At 39.5% G+C, this 20,716-nt stretch overlaps 1 protein-coding gene across 2 annotated transcripts in view; it reads left to right on the top strand.

Moving 5' to 3' along the window:
- Nucleotides 1-642: 642 nt before the first annotated feature.
- Nucleotides 643-20,716, top strand: part of camk1b (calcium/calmodulin-dependent protein kinase Ib) — a 38,825-nt gene continuing 18,751 nt past the window's right edge. The window contains exons 1-3 of one of the 2 annotated variants that reach the window (XM_083938849.1): nucleotides 661-730; nucleotides 2,630-2,642; nucleotides 6,644-6,757. In XM_083938849.1, coding sequence (XP_083794975.1) covers nucleotides 2,632-2,642; nucleotides 6,644-6,757 — 125 coding nt within the window. In that variant the 5' untranslated portion in view covers nucleotides 661-730; nucleotides 2,630-2,631. Of the gene's footprint in view, nucleotides 731-2,629; nucleotides 2,643-6,643; nucleotides 6,758-20,716 lie in introns of both variants that reach the window. The other variant, XM_083938850.1, reaches the window with a different exon arrangement.

Raw genomic sequence — 20,716 nt, 5'->3', positions numbered from 1 at the left:
CACAGAGCTGGGTCTGTCCCACGTTCCTGCCTGTTATAGGGAAGGTGTTCGTTGCCACCGTACTCTACGGGGAATTGTTGGGTCTATGTAAATCTTAAATAAGTCATAGAGTGTGTGTTACCTACTCTGTAAAGTGTCCTGAGATAACTTTTGTTATGATTTGGCACTATAAGTAAAATTGAATTGAATTGAATTCTAGCAGGGTTTTTTTCAGATGATTAATAATGTGGGGGGCCCAAACTAACACTAGCCTAGAGGCCCATGACCACTTTAATCCACCACTGACCATGCAGTCTGCATGCCATTACTACTACAATCACAACTAATTTCTGCATCAGCTAATTTGCATCACCACCATGTAGCGTGAGTGTATTAGTTTTCAGCAGAGGTCAATTGTTATAACCATTACCGAGGCTGCTGCTCACCGACACCAATTCACCTCCAAGTCTTTTTAATCAGAAGTTAAGTACGGGTGTCATGCAAGGTGTCACGGGGGGGATGGAGAGAGCTGACCAATAGTATCGCAGAAGTGTTTACCTGTGCGCCACAGCTCGAACGGTGATTGGTCACATGGCCCCGCCCCGCCTGAGATGACGTCAGGATGAGCGCTGCTGGTGAAGGTTTCCAAGTCCAGACACCGAGTGAGAGCAGCAGAGCGCTCCCGAGTTGTAGAGACGAACGGGCGGACACTGGGCACTGCTGTTGGACATTACTGACCGCTACATTTCAGGTAAGAGCGACCGCTGCTACGCCGTCACAACACAAACTTTAATTCTGACTCCTTTCTCAAAGACTGTAGCGTTACTACGGGGGTGAGGCTGCTGGAGTTAACCGCCAGTCTCGTTATGCAGATGCACGTTACTGTCATTTAACACGAAGATGACCTGTAAATGTAACTGAAGCTGCAGATACTGACATGGAATATGCAAAGGACTGAAGTGATGGCTTGCTTTTCTTCCTCCATACAAACCAGTAAAACTAACACTGTTCTCTGAATTAACGTGATATAATAAAGTCAAGTTATGACTATGGTCTGACCAAATTTTAAATAACTCAAGGCTATGACTTGAGAGAGCATTTGTGGTGTTATTATTTAAATTTACAGCAGAAATGGCGTTTCGTTTTTTCTTTTAGTAAACATGGGATGACGGTTATTTTTAGTTTGTACCCCTTCCCTCATCTCTCATATTTTCCTTCCCTTTTTCTGTTTCTCTTTCCCTTTCCCTCTCAACTCTCTCCCTCTTACACACACACACACACACACACACACACACACACACACACACACACACACGCACACACACAAACACACACTTCCTCCCCTCTGCTGTCAATGGGATATTGTGAGGAGAAGTCTACATGTGAATTAATAAGCTCTTTTTGAAAGGATATTTGTTGTGCGTCACTGACACCAGCTGCCCAATCAGACTGCTGTCAGTAAATCTTTCTGTTTTGCCAGTCAGCCAGTGGGATGGAGGGGTGGATGGAGTGAGGGACATTAGCAGTGTTGGATGTAGACAACATGGCAAGCCCCTCTGGTGAGGGAGTGATGATGGTGTAGATTAGTTGAATAGTTTCCTCTATTCCAGTGATTGTTAATGTTGATAGACTTCACAAGTTATTCAACTTCAAGGGAATCACAAACTGCCTCTTCACTGCTCTCACTGTGCTCAGGCTTTTAAACATGTTGGTCTTGGCTCACAGGGAAAAAAACAAAAAACTCACGCCTACCACCGCAGAAACATAGGATCTTTGTCAGTTCAACCGTTTGACCCAATGATTCATTTTGTTTGTTTGTACTAAATGTTTCAATGGAGTTTTGTTGTGCTGGCTTTAGCCTCTGTGAGCTGCTGCATGAATTTCACTGTGGTTGATGTGTTTATCGCTGATACTCCAGATTTACAGTGATACAATAAAGCCATTAAGGTAAAAAAAAAAAAAACAAGTTTGGGGTGTCCAAAATGCATTATACTGTATAAAATGTGATCCCATATCTGGGCAGCTGGATGTGTAAAAGACTGCTCAGCTTTAGTCCTCCAAATTTTACGCTGATTACGAGGGTCCCATCTTTTGAAGCTCTGAAATCTCTAAAAGATCTTAGATGCATTCATGTGCACGACCTGAAAAGACAGTAAATTTCTATTATATTGAATTTGCTTTAACACGAATGCACATAAGTTGAGTCTTTGTTTCGTAACATGCCAGCAGATGCCTCACAGGTTTGAGCCGTGCAGTAGATTACCTGCTGAGCTGTGAAATAAAAGTAATTAAAGCGGACCAAAATCTACATTTGACCATGTTAAAGACAAAAGAGAACCAACGTGTGTGTCAGATTGTTATCTGCACCTTTGTAGAGACATGAGCCATCCAGTTAAGAGATAAGAAGTGGAATTCACTCGATGTGCGTTCAACAGCTCAATTTTAATTTAACTTTTTTGACTTATTAGCTCCATAAGTTTGTCTGTTTGTATGTTTGATTCTGTTTGTGTGTATGCAACTGTTTCCGAAAGGTTTAACACCATGCAAACAAAATTTCACGCTCTAACACCTTAAACACATGTTGGTTCGTCACATTTAACTGTGGTCATGTGTATGTGTGTGTGTTTCTTCTGTCCACTGCACATCACAGGAATGGGAAACCAGTGAGTACAGCGACTCTCTTTTGTGTTAACCTTAAACGAGGATGAATGCTGCATGTCCCATACCAGTCAGGGAATGTGGTTATGGTAATCGTGCATCTCCCTACCTCCAGCCTCCTCGATCCTTTTGCTTCATGGGTTTTGATCAGCTTATCGTCACCTGTTTTACAAAAATTCATAATATCAGTGGACAAGGAGGGGCTGTTTTTGGCCTTCTACATATGATACCTGCATGTGTCTCTCTCCTCCACTCTCCTATATGTTTAAACTGGCCCCTATCTGCCCCTTGTGTCTTAAACTTTAACCCTTATTCTGCTGTTTATAGCATTTGCTGTTTGAATGATATATAATATATATAACATATATAATGTATAATAGACAAATATATAAATTGCTTGAAATGTGATTTTTGAAATGTCATATGAAGTGGTCTAATGTAAAACACATCCAGATGTTTGTGGCATCGAAGTGAAATCTAAGAGTTATGAAGGAGATTAAGGAGCATGTTGGTATTTCCTGTAGATTTTAAAAAATGAACGCAACCAGTGACAAGCAAGGGTTGATGCATCCATAGATTTAAAATTACTTTGATGTTCACTATCACTCATTCTCAGTGCATGAATTAACATGAATCTCCATGAATCTCCATAAAAGCGAGGTGAGATGCTACAAACAAGCTGTGTGTGTGAGTGTTTCACAGTTTCTCTGGCTTCAGTATTTTCCTCCAAATAGTCTTGTGCCGTTGCAGTTATTTTTAGCCTGAAGGTTGCTACTCTGTAAACAGGTGTGCTGTGATGCCCTGTCTAAAAAATGATGGTCAGGATAAGGTCAGCTGCAACTATCATTTTCATTTCCAATTAATTCTTCTTCCAAAGCCTTTAGTGGGCTAATGTCTTTAAATAGGGGCGGGGATAATCAAAAAGTGCTGGTGACATCAATTTTTAAATAGAGAAAAGCAAGCAAATTCTACATTTCACAAGAGGCTGTAATGCAAATGAGTGATATTTGTACATAATGAAATATTATTTATTACTATTTGCATAATTATCACAATATAGTTTTTCGTTGACCAGCCTGGAAGTCTGGATGATATGACGATGTTGTCAAAACTGTATCAAAATGTATATTTTTATATATCGTTTCAATCACGATGTAGAAAAAGCAGCGGCCGAACTGTGTTACAGCATTATTTACGTCATTCGGACTATGCTTTACTTTCTGATATTTGCGCGTTATGTTTATTTTGCGCTAAAGTTCTTAAGAAAACGAGAAAATACGAGAAAAAGTATCTTATTCACACAGGAGTGTACAAAAATATTTGTATATTTTATTTTTATTGAATGACCTAAAACATGCTGTATCGAGATATAAGTTCTATATATGCGATAGAAGATGTTGACCATATCGCCCAGCCCTATAACCAGCCATTGATCATTTTTCAATGAAAGCATTGGGAAAAAAAATCTCGCTCAGTAGTGGATCCTCAATTCTTAGAGAGAGAGGCCGGTGTCGAATTAAAGATGCACTGAGGAATAGAGTTACAGTACACTTTGCATTGTTGGTTTGTCCCCAACAGTAGACTGCATGAACATCGGACCATATGGCAGATTTACCGACACAGCTTTCACACATCAGAGTGGACTTCCTCTAACTGCTTCCCCTATACACACATTACTTTGCATGCTGCTTCATCATGCCAAGTTTAGAAATGTGGTGCTTCCTGTTACTTCAGTTGCTTTAAATGACCTGCAAAATGTAGAGGAGGAGATTATGAATCATAACAATTTAAATGTTAAACTATATGTTTTGTTCCTAGTACTTTTGGTAACATTGTTCAGTGTATTTATATCAGATGCGGTATGTACTGCTTCTTGTGTGTAATTTATAATTCTCTAATCCGTATCCAATAACCAAACACCAGGTCCTTCTTGAGTTTTTTATTAAAACTTATAAACACACTACAGCCAGCCATTGAAGTGACCAGAATGATTTCCACCTTAAAGTCGACTCTCAGATACCATAGCAGCTTCTCTGGGTTTCCATGACAACCTGCATGAAGCCGACTCCTGACATTAGTGAAGGTGGCGAGGTGACCACTGTGTGTGTGTGTGTGTGTGTGTGTGTGTGTGTGTGTGTGTGTGTGTGTGTGTGTGTGTGTGTGTGTGTGTGTGTGTGTGTGTGTGTGTGTGTGTGTGTGTGTGTGTGTGTGTGTGTGTGTGTGTGTGTGTGTGTGTGTGCGTCTGCGTGTGTGCGTGTGTGTGTTAGTGTGTGTGTGTGTGTATGTATGTGTGTGCAGCACTCAGTAACTGCACCTCACTGCAGCTAGAAGAGGCCTATGAACATATATTTTGAGATAACCGAAGTGCTGAGCTCCCCACTCTCTATCCCTTAATGCCTCTCATACACACCATTCAGCATTTAAATGAGTTGACTTGAACTAATAATAGGAAATTTCTAAGTCTTTGAAAAAACGACTCTTGTACAATCCAACAATATGTTACATCATCTCCTATAGACAGACTGTGAAGTTGCCAGGCAGGCAGCAGGAGCAGAGGAGAAGTGAGGCATGCTGATATGAACACGGCTATTTTAGTCTTCCAGGTCTTGTGTTATAGGCACTTTCTGAGTTTAGAAGGTGATAGCTGTGACAGCAGTGTCCTTTGTGATCACTCCTGCTCTTAAAAGTGTGGTGACGACAAAGAGTATTAACTTCTTCTGACAAATACATTGTTTGTGTGTATTTTCTACCTTAAAGCTAGGAGGGTTTTTCATACTTTACAGTTCAGGAAGCTAATTTGTATCACCTCACTTAAGCTTCACTATTACACAAGCTCAGTAAAGTCACACAGTCATTACAGATAAGCTGACATATAGACAGATAAGCTTCTTTTGGAGTTTTGGCTCTTTAACCGTGTGACTCTTGAGGCAGAGGCTCATCTTCCAGTCACACCATTGTTAGTTTGACAATAGAATTGTTACACGAAAATAAACACCAGGGTTTTATGCAGCTCTTACACGGCTGTGCCATAAAAACACAAACGGCTGTATACTTGAACTCATTCTAATATGGCAAGTCGGGTTACTAGAGTGAAACTAGGTTATAGTTTACTTATTAGTAGATACAGAACACGACTTTTAGTCCTCTCTACCATAAATCCCGCTCTTGTAGATTATAAAGATACTTGAACACGACTGCAGGACTTAACCCTTCATAACATGCCAGAATAAAGAAAATAAATCTCATAGATTAAGACCAGATCCTCTGCACTATCTGCCAACCTAAAGTTGCAGGACTCACATAAACAACTTTTACCCTGTGTTAACCTGTGATAAGCATTTCATTATGATGGATGAAATGCAGCCTGACGCCTGTGTTCAATATCCTGTTTCCTACGATGTGTTTTGTGCCTGAAAATTGTTTAAAAGAGGAAGCAGGATTTGCTGCATTCTTAAGTCACCTGAGACACATGCAATTGTCTGTGTAACAGACAGACCACATTTTGCAACGGTTTGTTTGTCAAGCTGCTTGTAATAATGTAACTGTTAAGTGTAGGCCAGTTCCTTGCCTGAACCTGTAAAGTAGAAGTTATCCTTTTGGCATCATAACATTTGATGGTGTTTACCAATTAATCATTTGCTTCATTTCACTGTGTGTGATTTTTAGCTGCGGGAAATTCTCTTCTCCAACCCACAAACACTCGGGGCTAATGCAAATTACAGCCGTCAACCCCCAAAAATGTAATATTTGCTACACAACAACATAGCTCAAACAGAAGCACTGGGACCTGCCTCTAATTCTGGGTTTTTGCTAACATGGTTAATATAAAGTACTTTGAATTGCCTCTGTGTTTGTAAGATCACAGATCACATGTCTGTTTCTCCCTACATAACATCATGTATTGCATACTACGGGTGTCGTTAGTGAGCCGCACTGCAGGTGGTGGATGAAAGCAGTTGTACTGTATTAATGAGTTTCCCTTCTTTGTCCTCTTTTTCTTCGATAGTATTGTTTCTGACCGTAACAACAAGAAGATGCCGCTTGGTGACGATTGCCATGCCTGGAAAAAGAAGACCACAGATGTGAAGGATCAGTATGACTTCAAAGAGATCCTGGGAACGTAAGTGTGTCAGCGCCAGTGGCAAAAAACCCTTGTGTTTCAGCTTTGTCTAATGGCTTTTTCACACTCTAGGAAACATTGCCACGCTTTGGAATAAAGCAGGGTGCGTGGTTTTACATCTTTACTGATGCATTTTATTTGTACGTGTTAACTGTTCTCTCAGACAGCCTGACGCATTTGTGTGGCTTGGATTTTATAAATTATCATTCAACTATTCGGGCAAGTAATTGTTGTTGTGTAATTAATAGATAGACCATATTAGGTAAGGATTGACTGTACATGAATTTATTACAGTGCAATGAGCATCCTGACAAGGTTTTGCTGTATTTTGTTAATGTGTCAAGTGTATTTGGGCTGGGTTGCCCCTGTTAGTGTCCTCAGATAAACAGCTTAATGCTTAATCGGATACACAGTAACAGGCTCTAATGGGAACCTGATGTGGTGCAAGCAGCACACATGTAACTGTGTCAAAGCCAGCGGTAGTAACAACACTGTTTTTCTCCGGCCATGTTTTGCACCTTTTACCAGTTTGGTAATTCCATGGCTCCTGACTAATTTGCTTACACCAAAGTAGGTGGTATGGCACAGATGAGTCTCTATTAAAGCATATAAGGTGGTGCAGTGCAATTTGGTACTGTTTTGGCATGAAATTGCACCTACATTTTCATCTGCTCAGATCATCGTTTGCACAATGTTATCACAAACAGCTATTTTTGTGCTTTTTATTGAAACATTCAAAGACTTAAAAATCTTGTAAACCTCTTACACATTTTAAATCACATTAAAACACAATATTCAGAGCACCATTACAGATCTTGTGACATCTTCCGCAGAGTAAACAGGATTATTTGGGTGTGATCAGTGTATGCGGTCTAATGCAAATTAATACAGTAATCCTGCTGTGGATTTTCAGCAGTAGAACAGCTGCGATAGGTCTTTGCGAAGCTTCTAATGTTTACTTTTGTTTACACTGTGTCATCAGATGAACCCTGTTGATAAACCTCTCCGATACAGTGTCATCAAACCGGCGGCCACAAAACATTTCATTGAGAGGCTGATATTCTGCTCCCTGCATGTAAATTACTGTAGACAGAACATTAGAAACACCTCTTAAGGAGAGGCAGTTCACACTGAAACAGCACCTCTAGATATAAAACCTCATAAATTACCATGGAGTTGAGTCAACATGTCTGACACAGTGTCAACAAAAACTAAACTTGATACAATTTACAAACATAGGAGTTATTGGGTTGCTGCTGTATTAGATGACATTTGATTGTACAGGTGTGCTTAATAAAGTGCCAACTCTCGAGGATCCGTCAACGGACGTTACAAAGACACAATAAAGCTGGTAGCTAGAGTGGCCAACACAATGCAAAGTAAACACATATAAAATATATCGACAATAACTTACAGTAATGAGTTTTACTTAGATTTTAGCTTCTCTGGCTTTTCACCATGAGTTTATGTCCGCGTCTGAGACATTTGGGGAGGGGAAGGACTGATTTTTTTTTTTTTTTTACCGTGAAGCATGAGTTTAATTTTTATTTTGAGGCAAGCTTTTTTTGCTGTGACAATCTCAATGCTCACCTGTACATTACATTAAGATTACAGTCCCAAGTGTCAGCTGGGATCAATCCTGCTGCAGGCCCCACTTTATTCTACCTTAAAGATACAAACAATGTCTTTATGTAGGTGAATGTTGGTTTTTGGAATTGAACAGGCATAATTACATTTTTATGTTCTGGAAGTTATTGAATAATCAGATTGAAAAAAAAAGTTAAGTGTAACTTACTACTACTTTCTGTTTTAAGATCCTTAATCATGGGTGCTGAGTGTCATAAGACAGGATGTTGATCCAAGGTGTTTCACTCGATGCACCTTTTACATACACCCACATCCTTGTTAGTCAAGGATTAAGTTGTGTGAACACAGACTGAATCTAAGATGAAACCTAAGCATGTTCTTTGTGTTCATAAAGTCTTACTTAGCTTCATAAGTCACTGATGCACAGAGCATAGAGAAAATGTTGCAAGCACCTAATGAAAATGACCATAGATAGATATATATGTACATGTGTACGTTCATACATACATGCTTAACCCCAAATACTTGGGGACATTTATGTCATACAAACATAAAGAAAGAGATAAAAATATGTCAATAAAAAGTACAAAGAGAAAAAATGTGCCATGAAGATTAAGTATCTTTCAGAGTAACAAATGTTGCAACAAAAGTCTGTCATAGCTCCACCGTCTTACCTAAAGCCCAAATCCCACTCAACAGAAAACACTACAAAGGCCAAATAATCAGCCATCATTGGTAATTAAATAATAATAATTTAATATATATGGAAATCAGACTCATTTATAACGACATAACACAGACACACTGCATTAGAAAGTGTAACAGTGGACTCAAGTTCAAAGAACTTAGAAATGGATGACTGAAATGTAGACTGACAACGGCTCAATAGTACTCAACCTAATGTAATTCTGTCAGTTTCTTCCAACCTAAAGCCGGATTCATGAAAGGCTTAGATTATTTTGCTATGTACATAGACAAAGTTGGATATTGTATACAGGTAAATATAGCAAATCAAGTCAACTTGAAGCCGTACAAGTATGTATTGATGAGTGCATACATAAAAAGGTTTTTCCATTCCCTCAACCCTCTCATTGTCATCCCTCCAGTCCTCCACCTGTTTGGTGCTAAGCTTGTTTATGGAGAGATCACCGGCTCAGCTGTGAGCCACATTCATTTGCCATTGCTGGATTGTTGTCATGGTAACAACAGGAGACACTTTCAATAATGGACTCAAACAGTCACTATGGAAACAAAGTTTTTGATTTGCTATTAATAATCCTCCAACGGGTGCATATATGTGCATTGTGCATAAGAGATGAACTCGCTCTCTCTTTTAACAGGAAAACACAGAAAAAACAACTCTCTCACACACACACACACACACACACACACACATACACACACACACACACACACACACACACATACACACACACACACACACACACACACACACACACACACACACACACACACACACACACACACACACACACACACACACACACACACACACACACACACACACACACACATAGACATTTCTCTATACCAGTGTTCCTATCTCTGGAGCCTTCTATACTGATACTTTACTGACCAAGTAGGAGATATACTGTAGGTGTTACAAATCACCACATGGCTGAAACAAAAACAAATAGTTGTTACAAATGATTACTTTAACATGTCGGTCTTTAGTGATGCAAAGAGTAATGATACAGCAACATGCTCGAGTTTGTACTGTGAATCCCCAGCTGTTGCCACGTGTTTTTGTAATCAAAACAGATGGGAATTAATAATGCACACACAGGCAACAGCACTGTCACCGCAATCAACTCAAATCCTCTTTTGCCTTCCTTCTTTTCTCATTTCGGTTACTTATGTTAATCTAGTCTGTCTCTGTCTGTCTCTGTCTGTCTTTCTGTCACTCTCTCTCTCTTTCTCTGTCTTTCTGTTTGTGTCTTTCTCTATTCAACTCCGCGCAAAACCCCATCCCTGCTGTGACAAATCTAGCTCCATTTTGGCTCCCCATCCCTGTCACCTGCTCCCTGTTTCCTGGTTTTCACACTGTGTTCGCCGTGGAACAGGGATCCCAGTGTGTCTTGTCACCCTTTGATTTTGAGCTGAAATAAAAGCTTTCACTACTGAGCTCACCAGTGACCGCCTGGTTTTCATCACATCCAGTTCCATAAGTGAATTTCCCATGCATTCACTCACAGAAAATAGAATAGAAATACTTTATCCATCCCAAGCTGGGAAATTGCAGTAATCCTTATTTAGAGATTTTAAATGATATACAAGATGAATCATGACCATAAATATCGAAAGAAGCAAAGGTAAAAGACTGTGTACGTAACGATATTAGAGTTCAGTGGTAGCTGAAACTCACTAGCCCTTAACGACTGCGGTACAAATTTCCATGGTAACAGCGAGCTTCACCAATCAGAAATGTTGCTGTTACACTTTAGGATTGTGAGCAGTGTAGAACTTCTCCATGACATGTGAATAAAATATGTTTTTTTTTCTTAAAACAAAGGTTGATATAGGAATTTGTGGCTAAACCCTCATTTCACAATCTCATAGCTCATGTTAAATCTCTGTTGGGTGGTTACAACATCATGGCTAGTAATAAAAGTCACTGTTGAGCTCTGTAAGTGAATCAGGACACATAACTAAGAATAAGGCTGAACTTTTGATCCACTTCAGAGTTATTGTCAATAAGACATAGTATACAGCCAAATCACGATCTTCTCTTACAGTTAAAATGTTGGGAACATACATCCCTATATGTCACAATTATCTGCTTGCTTTTGCTCACAAAAAAAATAAATAAATAAATAAAACCCCTTTTATACCATGTCATACATACACACACATGCCCAACCATCCAACCTCCCTGCTTGGAGAGTTTGGATTCCCTTGGCTTCCCCCCTTGTCTTTATTTCAAATATTAACTTACCCTGCACTCTCCAGCATGCAATACGTTGTTCAGTATGTCACTGTTCAAACGTGTCTGCCTATACATTCACAGGTCACGTATTTGGAAAATGTTTATTGATATTCTCTGTATTTTACTGTAACTCTAAATGACAGCAGAAACTATTTTTTAGCAGTGCACTGATTCTACTTTCTTTTCCATCTCGAACAACTATACCAGCTCACAGGTCTAAGACAGATGCATGAATCTGTAATATACTGTAGAATAAATTTTTATAAAGAGTCTTAAATTTAATTTTTGCAAATAGTGACTCTGTGTTTTGTTTTTATTTCAATGTTCCCACACTCGACTGCCGGCGGTGAGGTTTCTCTACTGATGACAAACTGCACAAAAGGGCCATGTTGCCTTTTCTGACAGTTGAATGAATGCCAAGAGCAGAGAGGGGAAATTCTCTGCATTTTCAGCCCAGAATACATTGCAAAACACAGAGGGGATGGACGGATGGAGTATGGGAGGAAGTGGAGGGTAAGGGAGCGTGGTGTAATCATCTAAAATCGTTAGGGCTGATGGATTGGTCCCTGTCACTCATGTCAGACAGTGACCTAGTAGTCCCTGCCCGTATGATCAGCTTATTGACCACAATCGATTTATGAAGCAGTGTGTGTGTGTGTGTGTGTGTGTGTGTGTGTGTGTGTGTGTGTGTGTGTGTGTGTGTGTGTGTGTGTGTGTGTGTGTGTGTGTGTGTGTGTGTGTGTGTGTGTGTGTGTGTGTGTGTGTGTGTGTGTGTGTGTGTGTGTGTGTGTGTGTGTGTGTGTGTGTGTGTGTGTGTGTGTGTGTGTGTGTGTGTGTGTGTGTGTGTGTGTGTGTGTGTGAGAGTGAGAGAAAGAGAGAGGGAAGGCAATAGTTGTTTTGCTTATAGTTTATAGCTTCTTCTGCACTGTTGTATACGTCCACCACCGCATATGTTTGTAATAAATTTTTCATAGTTGTTCTGTTTGTCTTTCCTGTCTGGGTTTTCTTCTTGATGAACTTTGCCTTCAGTGTTCCCAACTCCCCCTCTCCACCCATCACAAATTTCTCTTTTTACAAAGCAGGGAGCCAGCCCGCCCACAGGCTTTTATTTTTTATTTGACAGACTTAAGATCTCTCAAAATCTTTCTCAAGCATTTTTTGTGCATTACGTCAGAGTGAGCTTATCTTCCTCATTGACCACACAGATGAAATACACACTGTTTGAGTGCTGGATATTTTCTAAGGCTGCCCCTGACTAAAACATTTTCCTGGTTGACCGGCAGTCGTCATTCAGGTACATTAGTCGACAAATTGTTCCATGTAAGGCCTACATTTTTATTTCCAAGTGCACGTCACACGCTGAGCAAGACGTATGTTACCAACGCTGTCATCATTCCATCACCGGCACAGCCCTATTGAGTATCTATTATTAGTGTAGGCTGCTATATATGAAAAATACACTCTCAAATAATCAATAAATAGATAAATAAATGTATCCAAAAAATTCAAAACCGACCGGTAGTAGCACATTTCCCGGGAATCCCGGGTCCCGCTGAGTAATGAATGTGTCAAACAACCAGCAAGGGAAAGAAATAACATTTTGTTGATTTTCAAAACAATATAATGGCATCTTATTAACTTGTAATACCAACACAATAACTTTAAATCAGCGTTCATGCTTAACACACACACACGAAGCATGTCGCCTTAAGAACACAGCAAAACTTAACTTGCTTAATGTGTAACACTAACACAATAATAAACATGATAAATAAAAGAGCAGCCTGTAAAACTGAGTTAAAAAATATTTTCCTTTTGTTTAAAATGAATGAATAAGTTGGCACACAGCAAACTTAATCAGATATCAGAAAATATTTTAGTGCAAAAGCAAAATGAACAGACCAACGTATGCGCGGCCGCTGCCTAGCCGTATTTTCTTAAAATAAACTAAGAACTGTTTCTGTGGTCAGAAGTCCGAAGCAAATGGAAATAGCGTACATGTTTATCAACAACTAACAGTAGCCTACTGGACTCTACTGTCCCCCCCCCCCCCTCTGTTCTGAGAATTCTCATTATTAGAAAGAGACACAAGTTTGTCCACGTTGTCGGGGAGAAGTGAGCTCCTTGTCTCGCTCACAATGAAGCCCGCTTCTGAAAAGATGCGTTCCAATTGCATGGACGTGGAAAGGGATGGAGTGCACACATTTAGCTGCTCTTGCAATATTTTGGATAGTGTTCCTCATTTTTTTGCCACCATGCCGATGGACCAATCTTTGTTCGGTTGTCCAAGTACTGTATGTCGTGCATATAGCCTATTGGCTACGAGACAACGGCAGGAGGGCTACAAGTAAACTAACGTGGACTGCTGCTGAGTGTGCCCAGCCACTTTGTCTGTCTGTCCTTTCAAATTGAATACCCCCATGGTCTAACTGTAGAGGTTTTTTATTTATTTTAAAAAGGCGCATTTCCTAATAAATCTTTTTGTTTTGTTTTTGACCAAGCGACGGATGAAATCTGGTCCGACCAATGATGTTTCTGGTAGACTAACGTTTGGTCGACTATAAGGGGGCCGCCCTAATATTTTCATTAGATAAGTATGCTAAAGATATAATACTTTCTTGTTGATGCTTTAAATGTTTTGAATCTTATACCCAGAATCCACACAGATTGTTGTTGTTTCGTGATTCGCAAACTCTAATCTGAGCTGGGACACAATCTGTTAGTCAAAAGAGGAACCTTTTGCTCCAGTTTTGCCCTCACACTCTCTCGCTCTCAGCTACATTACACAGGTTTTAAAGCTGATTTACCACTCAGGCTGAGGGCTCTCTGCTCGAGTGGAAAGGTTCAATAACTCGACTCTCGTTGTGGTGTTTGTGTGTGTGCACTTGTGCTTGCAGAGGCTTTTGTGAAAGACCATAAATTGTGAGATAAGAGGGGAGGATTTGACTCTGGCCTAATGTCAAATGCACTTGAATTAAAATATGACATGAGAAAAATAATGCAGATTCTGTACGTAATTACCAAAGGTTGATTTTCCTCCCAGAATGTTCTTTATGTTGGAACTATTCAACAAACAAAATAGCTCTTTAACACGGATAGGTCTGAGTATTCATCTCTATGAAGCGTTTGTGCTCAAGATTCCTGAAATACCTAACAAACGGCCATGTGACAGATGTTACCAATTATTATTAGTGTCTTGGAGCTTCCAAGATGTCAGTCTCCAAATGTAAGTTAGATATTTAAAGTGGAGATGTAATATATTACTACTATACTATACTAGTATTTCTGACTTTTCTCATTTAACTTTATTTACTGTATTAATCCCTGTGCACTGCAGGTCATAAGAACAAGTTACAGTGACACTTCAAGTCAGATTAAATTTAAACTTAATTTGCTTCGTTGCTGTGAGGTCTATCTTCCTGATGTCAATTTGTGAGTAGGCTAGGCAGCCTGCGACCACCCATCCATCTGTCTACGTCATTTTAGTTAAGGTGCAGACACTATGAGGAGCCCAGAAATTATGTTTGAGTGAATTTTAGCCCAGGCTGACTTGTGTACTATTTTTGTTGCTCTTTCATTATTCAGTGTTTGTGTGCTGAGTCAGAATCAAATGAATTCAAAATGACGACTAACAAAGTGGATCCAACAAAAGGAAACAGCCACCTTTATAGAGCAGATGAGTCTCCCAGCATGAGAGCTGTCCCACTTCATCTATTTTTCATCTCTGTCTCTCTCCGTGCTTCTCTTTTTATGTCTCAGTCTTTTTCATACTCTCACCATAATTTATATGTATATATCAGAATTAGAGAACAAAGTATTCATTCTTGATTTATTCTGAAATACTGTAATTTTTTATTGTTCAGATTTTGATAGAATGTCCACTTTGGCCATACTACTAGCTGTACTAGCATGTTTCAGTGATCAGACCTCAATTGTGCTCAAAAAGTGTGCAGGTACCCTCCCGGTCATCTTTAAGCCAAGTTGTCAACCAGAGTAAGATACATTACAGGAATATAAAATCATACATAAATACAAAAGTCAGCTACTGATTAATTCTGGAACAATTCCAAACCCAATCCTGAAGATCCATCCCTGCTTATGGCGCCCTCAGCCCTTTAGCCCATCCCTGACCTAATTCCAACAGAAGCCTGTGTCTCAGCACAGCACAGCTCAGCTTGGCATAGCATGCAGTTCCTGGAATACACACACGCACACGCACGCAAACACAAACACACACACACACACACACACACACACACACACACACATATGCCTACTGCTTGGCCCACTTATGCATCTCCATCTGCTCACAGCAATATATCCCCCCTAACAATTTTAAATACACTTGCAGGCTTGTCATGTACATCTTCCCACAGTCTTTTGCAATTATTATAATCCTTTTTGCCCATATTCTCTACATTACAAGCTGCTCACATATCAGCAAACTGGCTTGAGAAGACTTTCCTTGTGCCTTTTATCTCTTGTCCTAGAAATCCTTAGGGAGGCAAGTTCTTTGCTCTTCAGCTTAATTGCAATCAACTATACCATTTGGATAGAGATATTGTTTTTTCATGTGTGTCTCAAAGCAATTCCTTTGACTAAGCGACTTGAAATGGGAAAGTTGGATCTATTCTTCTCTTACATGGAGAATAAATCACTTAAAGTGGTATTAATTGAGCCACTAAATGGCTAATGGGTTAGCATACAATTGCCTGTATCCACCAAAGAGCAACATTATCCTTCCATCTGGGTCATATTTCTGGCCGCCTGACATTTTTAAATCTGATATTTGCTCTGAGCAAATTATCTGTATTTAGCTTGCTAGATGTTCAACATTCTTTAGCAGATACTGGCTAAGTTAGTCTGTCTTTGGCTGTTTAACAAAGGGGTTATCAGAGCTTTTGGCTGAAACGAGTGGCCTATACTGTAAACTTTGTTGGGAGCATTTTTTAGATTGAACTAGTAAATGCACAAATCATGAAACCAAAAACAAAGAGCTAAATGTGGCGAAGAGTCTGTGTAGAGATGCAGAGTGGATTATAATTATCTGTGTACTAGAAAGAATACTGAATGACCAGGGCACTTCAAACATAGTTTTGCAATGTTCAACATCCTGTAACACAACCACAATGAACATCACAAACTGGCTATTAGCAAAGTCAAAATATTGTTATGTATACCTAGATTTACGGTTGTTAGCATTTTGTTAAGCACTATCTGAAAATGTGAAAATGTGTGTTTTCAATGGTTCATGGTATCAGAACACCAGATTTCGACACCAGATGTTCAAATGTTGTCATCAGCATAATCCCTACTGGAACTGATATCAATACATAATATTTATGTTTTATATTTCTTAATGTGGTTCTGACATTGACTCTCTGTGAGCTCGGTGTCGAGTGCGCTGAGGTCTTCGGCCAAAGGACGAAGTTACTGGCAGTGAGTCAATCATACCAGCACCATGGCAATACTCATATTAGGGGATTATTAAAATGAGACTGAGCAATACATGATGGTACCAGCAGATTTCTTATCAGTTCAAAGGTGACCAAATATACCCCTTTTGTTATAATTGCGATATTTGGGATGTATTCATCCAGAATTAACCAAAGCAATAATCAACAACATAGGAATGTTGTTTATTATTGTCAAGTGTGACTTTGCTCAGAGGAAAACTCATGATTTGTACATAAGAATTATGGCCCACTCGGCACTGTTAAGTGTTATATTTTTTTTAAATAGAATAGAATAGAATAGACTTTATTGATCCCACAGCGGGGAAATTCACGTGAGCAGTAGCTTACAACATAGACACAGACAACACAGACCCTTAGTTTATCTAAGGTAAACAAAGATAATTAAAAATAAAATAGAAGATAAAAATAAAAAATAAGAATAGAAAATATACTATATACAATATACAACAATAACAAATAAATTATTGTTTCTTATTACTGTCATTTTTATTACATGATTGTTATAAAAATATTGATTGAAGCAGCTTTAAGGATTCTCCTTTTCACTAAGGCATCCAAACTGAATTATTATGCTCTTAAAATCTCCCTTCAATATTTTAGAGAGATGTAGAATTCAAATTTCTCATTTCCCCAATGTTGCATTGGAGCATAATATCGTTGCTCAAAATGCTTGTTTGCATCATGTTGTTTTACATTGTGTTAATTCTCAGATACGGAGGTTTGGTTTTGCAGACCTTGTGTTTGGAGGGCCCACAGAGCAAAGATGGTCTTTTTTGTTTCAGGGCCAGGATCACAGTTGGGTATCTCTCAGCTCTGATTGGACCAGATGGTCGATCCCTATGTCTCTCTGAACTTTCCACAGTTACCATTTTGTCATCTGCTTACATACCTTCTTGACCAACTTCTCAGCAGGACAGATGGCACACTTGTTTGGAGTTTGAAAAATGTGGGATTTATAGAGAAAAAAAGATGTGGCAGATAGTCAAGGAAGCTCTGTATTCTCAAAACAACAAAGCATACAAGAAAAGCGTGTGTGTGTGTGTGTGTGTGTGTGTGTGTGTGTGTGTGCGTGTGCGTGTGCGTGTGTGTGTGTGTGTTAGCACAGAGACCTAACATAGCCGATTGCTACAAAGGACAAAAATTGTTTTCTTAAAGAGATATCTTGCTGATTTGAATCCAGCTCTTTGTAATGACAGTGAGCGTGTGTGCAGATCAGCAGCATTTGGCTTCTCTCTGTGGTGGAAAACCCCATGAAGCAGAGCAGCAGAGGTCTGCCAACATCAGCTGGATGACAGGAAATGGATTGCTGGCAAAGTATCCGTTTAAAAAGAAAAGAGACTGAGACTGAACGGCTAAATCCAAGAACAAGATACAGCTGTCATGACAAAAAATGGCAGTGACGCACCTTGCTTGGCTCTGCAAAAAGACAATGCAAATTATTTTGTATTGTGATGATTGCATTCAAAAGTATGTGCCATTGATGGTTTGCAATATTTTGACCATCTTTTTTTGTTGTCATTGGAAATCATCAGAGCCCGGCTCGTTTTATCTATAACTACTCACAGCTTCTTATAATGGTCTGCTAGTACATAGTTGCATATATGTTATCTGTTAATCTTTGTTGTATGTGAGTGAGCACAAGTGCATGCAGGCTGGCATGTGTGATCCTAATCCCTTGGTTTTAAATTACTTTCATGCACTGAGAGAGATCTTGTTGGATAAACAAATGAAAAAGTTGCTTCTAGCGACCAAATCTAAGCAATGCCAAGTCTGTATTAAACTATTAACTTATTCAGAGGCAAATAAAGAGTGATGTTATAAAGAGATTACTGACCTATGCTAATATTTGAACTTTTTGAACAGTGAAAGTAAAAAGAATGCTTCTTGCTCAATGTTTGTGTAGGACACGGAATTTGTACACAATAGCTCAATGTCCATATGTTGTTAAATTGGCATGTAAACATTTACTCGGTTTGAGGCTTCAGGCATTTACATTTTGTTGCTGTGTGTCTATATTTAAACTCTTGTGTAATGTATTTGCACAGTGAATGTCTGCGAACACGCCCTACTGTTTAGATAGTGACAGTAAGTGTGTCCTTATTGAGGTTTTGTGGCTAATAGCTGTGCAGTGGTACTGTGTGTGTGTGTGTGTGTGTGTGTGTGTGTGTGTGTGTGTGTGTGTGTGTGTGTGTGTGTGTGTGTGTGTGTGTGTGTGTGTGTGTGTGTGTGTGTGTGTGTGTGTGTGTGTGTGTGTGTGTGTGTGTGTGTGTGTGTGTGTGTGTTTGTGTGTGTGTGCATCCTCTTCCTGGACACAGGACCCATGAGTGTGATATGAATGTCCTGTTAGGAACAGGAACAGCTCAGCAAACACATTTGTTCACTTTATAATCCAGTTGAAACCTTCGCTAGGATTAAGCTTTCAGCAAACTTACCACACTACTCAGCACCCATCAAAAATTCATCACAATTTTGCTCTTCATATTTTCCGGTCCGACACTGTTTCAATGGCATGGTAAAAATGTACTTGTGTTTGGGTTTAGAAGGTATTTTTTGCCCCAATCAGGTTAGTGCAACATCTTTCCCACAGCTGGACACGGGCATCTTTTACCTTTACACCCTTATAGTGTAAATATTGTGGCTCTCCAATGTAGGCTGTAGAAAGACACTTGAATGAGTGAGCCAATGAGAGGCGGGACAGGGCTTCAGTGTTCATTTTCTCCCCACCTACATTTTTCAACAGTGCCTTTGTTGTAAAATGTCAGCATTTTTTAACAAACATAAAATGTGAACATGATTCAAAGTCTCCTCCTGCTAATCTCCTCTCCTCACCAGTGGTAATGAAAACTCTTAATATCTCTAATCTCAGCATTTATCATTTGGAGGATACAACAGTGAGTTGTTATTGTAAGAAAGTGGCACTGGACAGAACTATGTAGACCACTGCCAGCCAATAGCTTAATATAAGTCTTGCTATCATGCCACACTATGCAGTATCCACCTGTTTTAAATAGTGTTGTTTTAGACCTACATGGACACAGGTTTTTTTTTTTTAAACAAAGTGTTTTCTGTACGTTTTGGTCTTTCATTCACACGCAACCTGTGTTTAGGTCACTGAACACAGATATTTTTGAATGGAATTGCAGATTTTTAAAACCCCATTTTCCTGGTTCTAACCTTGTCAACAGGACTTTTTTTAACATGTTTACACATAAATGTACTGCTACTCTTCAAACTTATTGAGGAACAGAGGCTTCAGAATGCGCTAAGGAGCGATCAATGCACTATTGCATCCAGGGAGCCTTCTGGTAATCTGCTTGTTGGTTTGGCATGTGCTTGACAGCCCTACAGACTGTGTTTTTTTCATTTTCATTGGGACAGATGTTTTTAAAACAGTGCTTGTATGGATGGCATTTGTTTTGGAGAATGAAGGAGGGAAAACCCCATTAATAAAAATGCCTGTGTACATGTGACGAGGCTTTAATGATCCTTGCCCAACACAATGAAAATGCTAAGCTGCAGTTCACTTACATTCAGAAAGAAGGAAGTATTTTGCATTTTACATGAAAACAATGCTCAGCACCATTTGGGGACAGGAAGTCAGAGGTAAAAGACATCTGTTTCTGACAAAGAGGCTTTGTCTGCAGTCCAACTAAAATAGAGTTTTTGTTTCTCTTAATTAGGGGATTAATTGAAAAAGGGGAAACATGCTGCAGTGTGTCATTACTTCACAAAACAACTATGTGTCACTAGAAGCGGGTTATCTTGCAAACAACCAGGCAATGTTGGGACTATCCATGGACACATTAGTGTTCTCAGATCTTCCCAATGTTTGTGTGAAACACTGTTTGACACTTCCCCAGAGCCCCTCAGTGGGAGCATGGAGATTGTCAACTAAATCCTCCAGATGCTACAGAGGAATTTGCAGCACTGACAGCCTCCTCCACACAG

This window comes from Echiichthys vipera (assembly GCF_963691815.1).
Source record: "Echiichthys vipera genome assembly, chromosome: X".
Taxonomy (NCBI): Eukaryota; Metazoa; Chordata; class Actinopteri; order Perciformes; family Trachinidae; genus Echiichthys; species Echiichthys vipera.
Note: the sequence above shows the minus strand (reverse complement) of the source record. Positions and strands in the feature narration are given on the sequence as shown.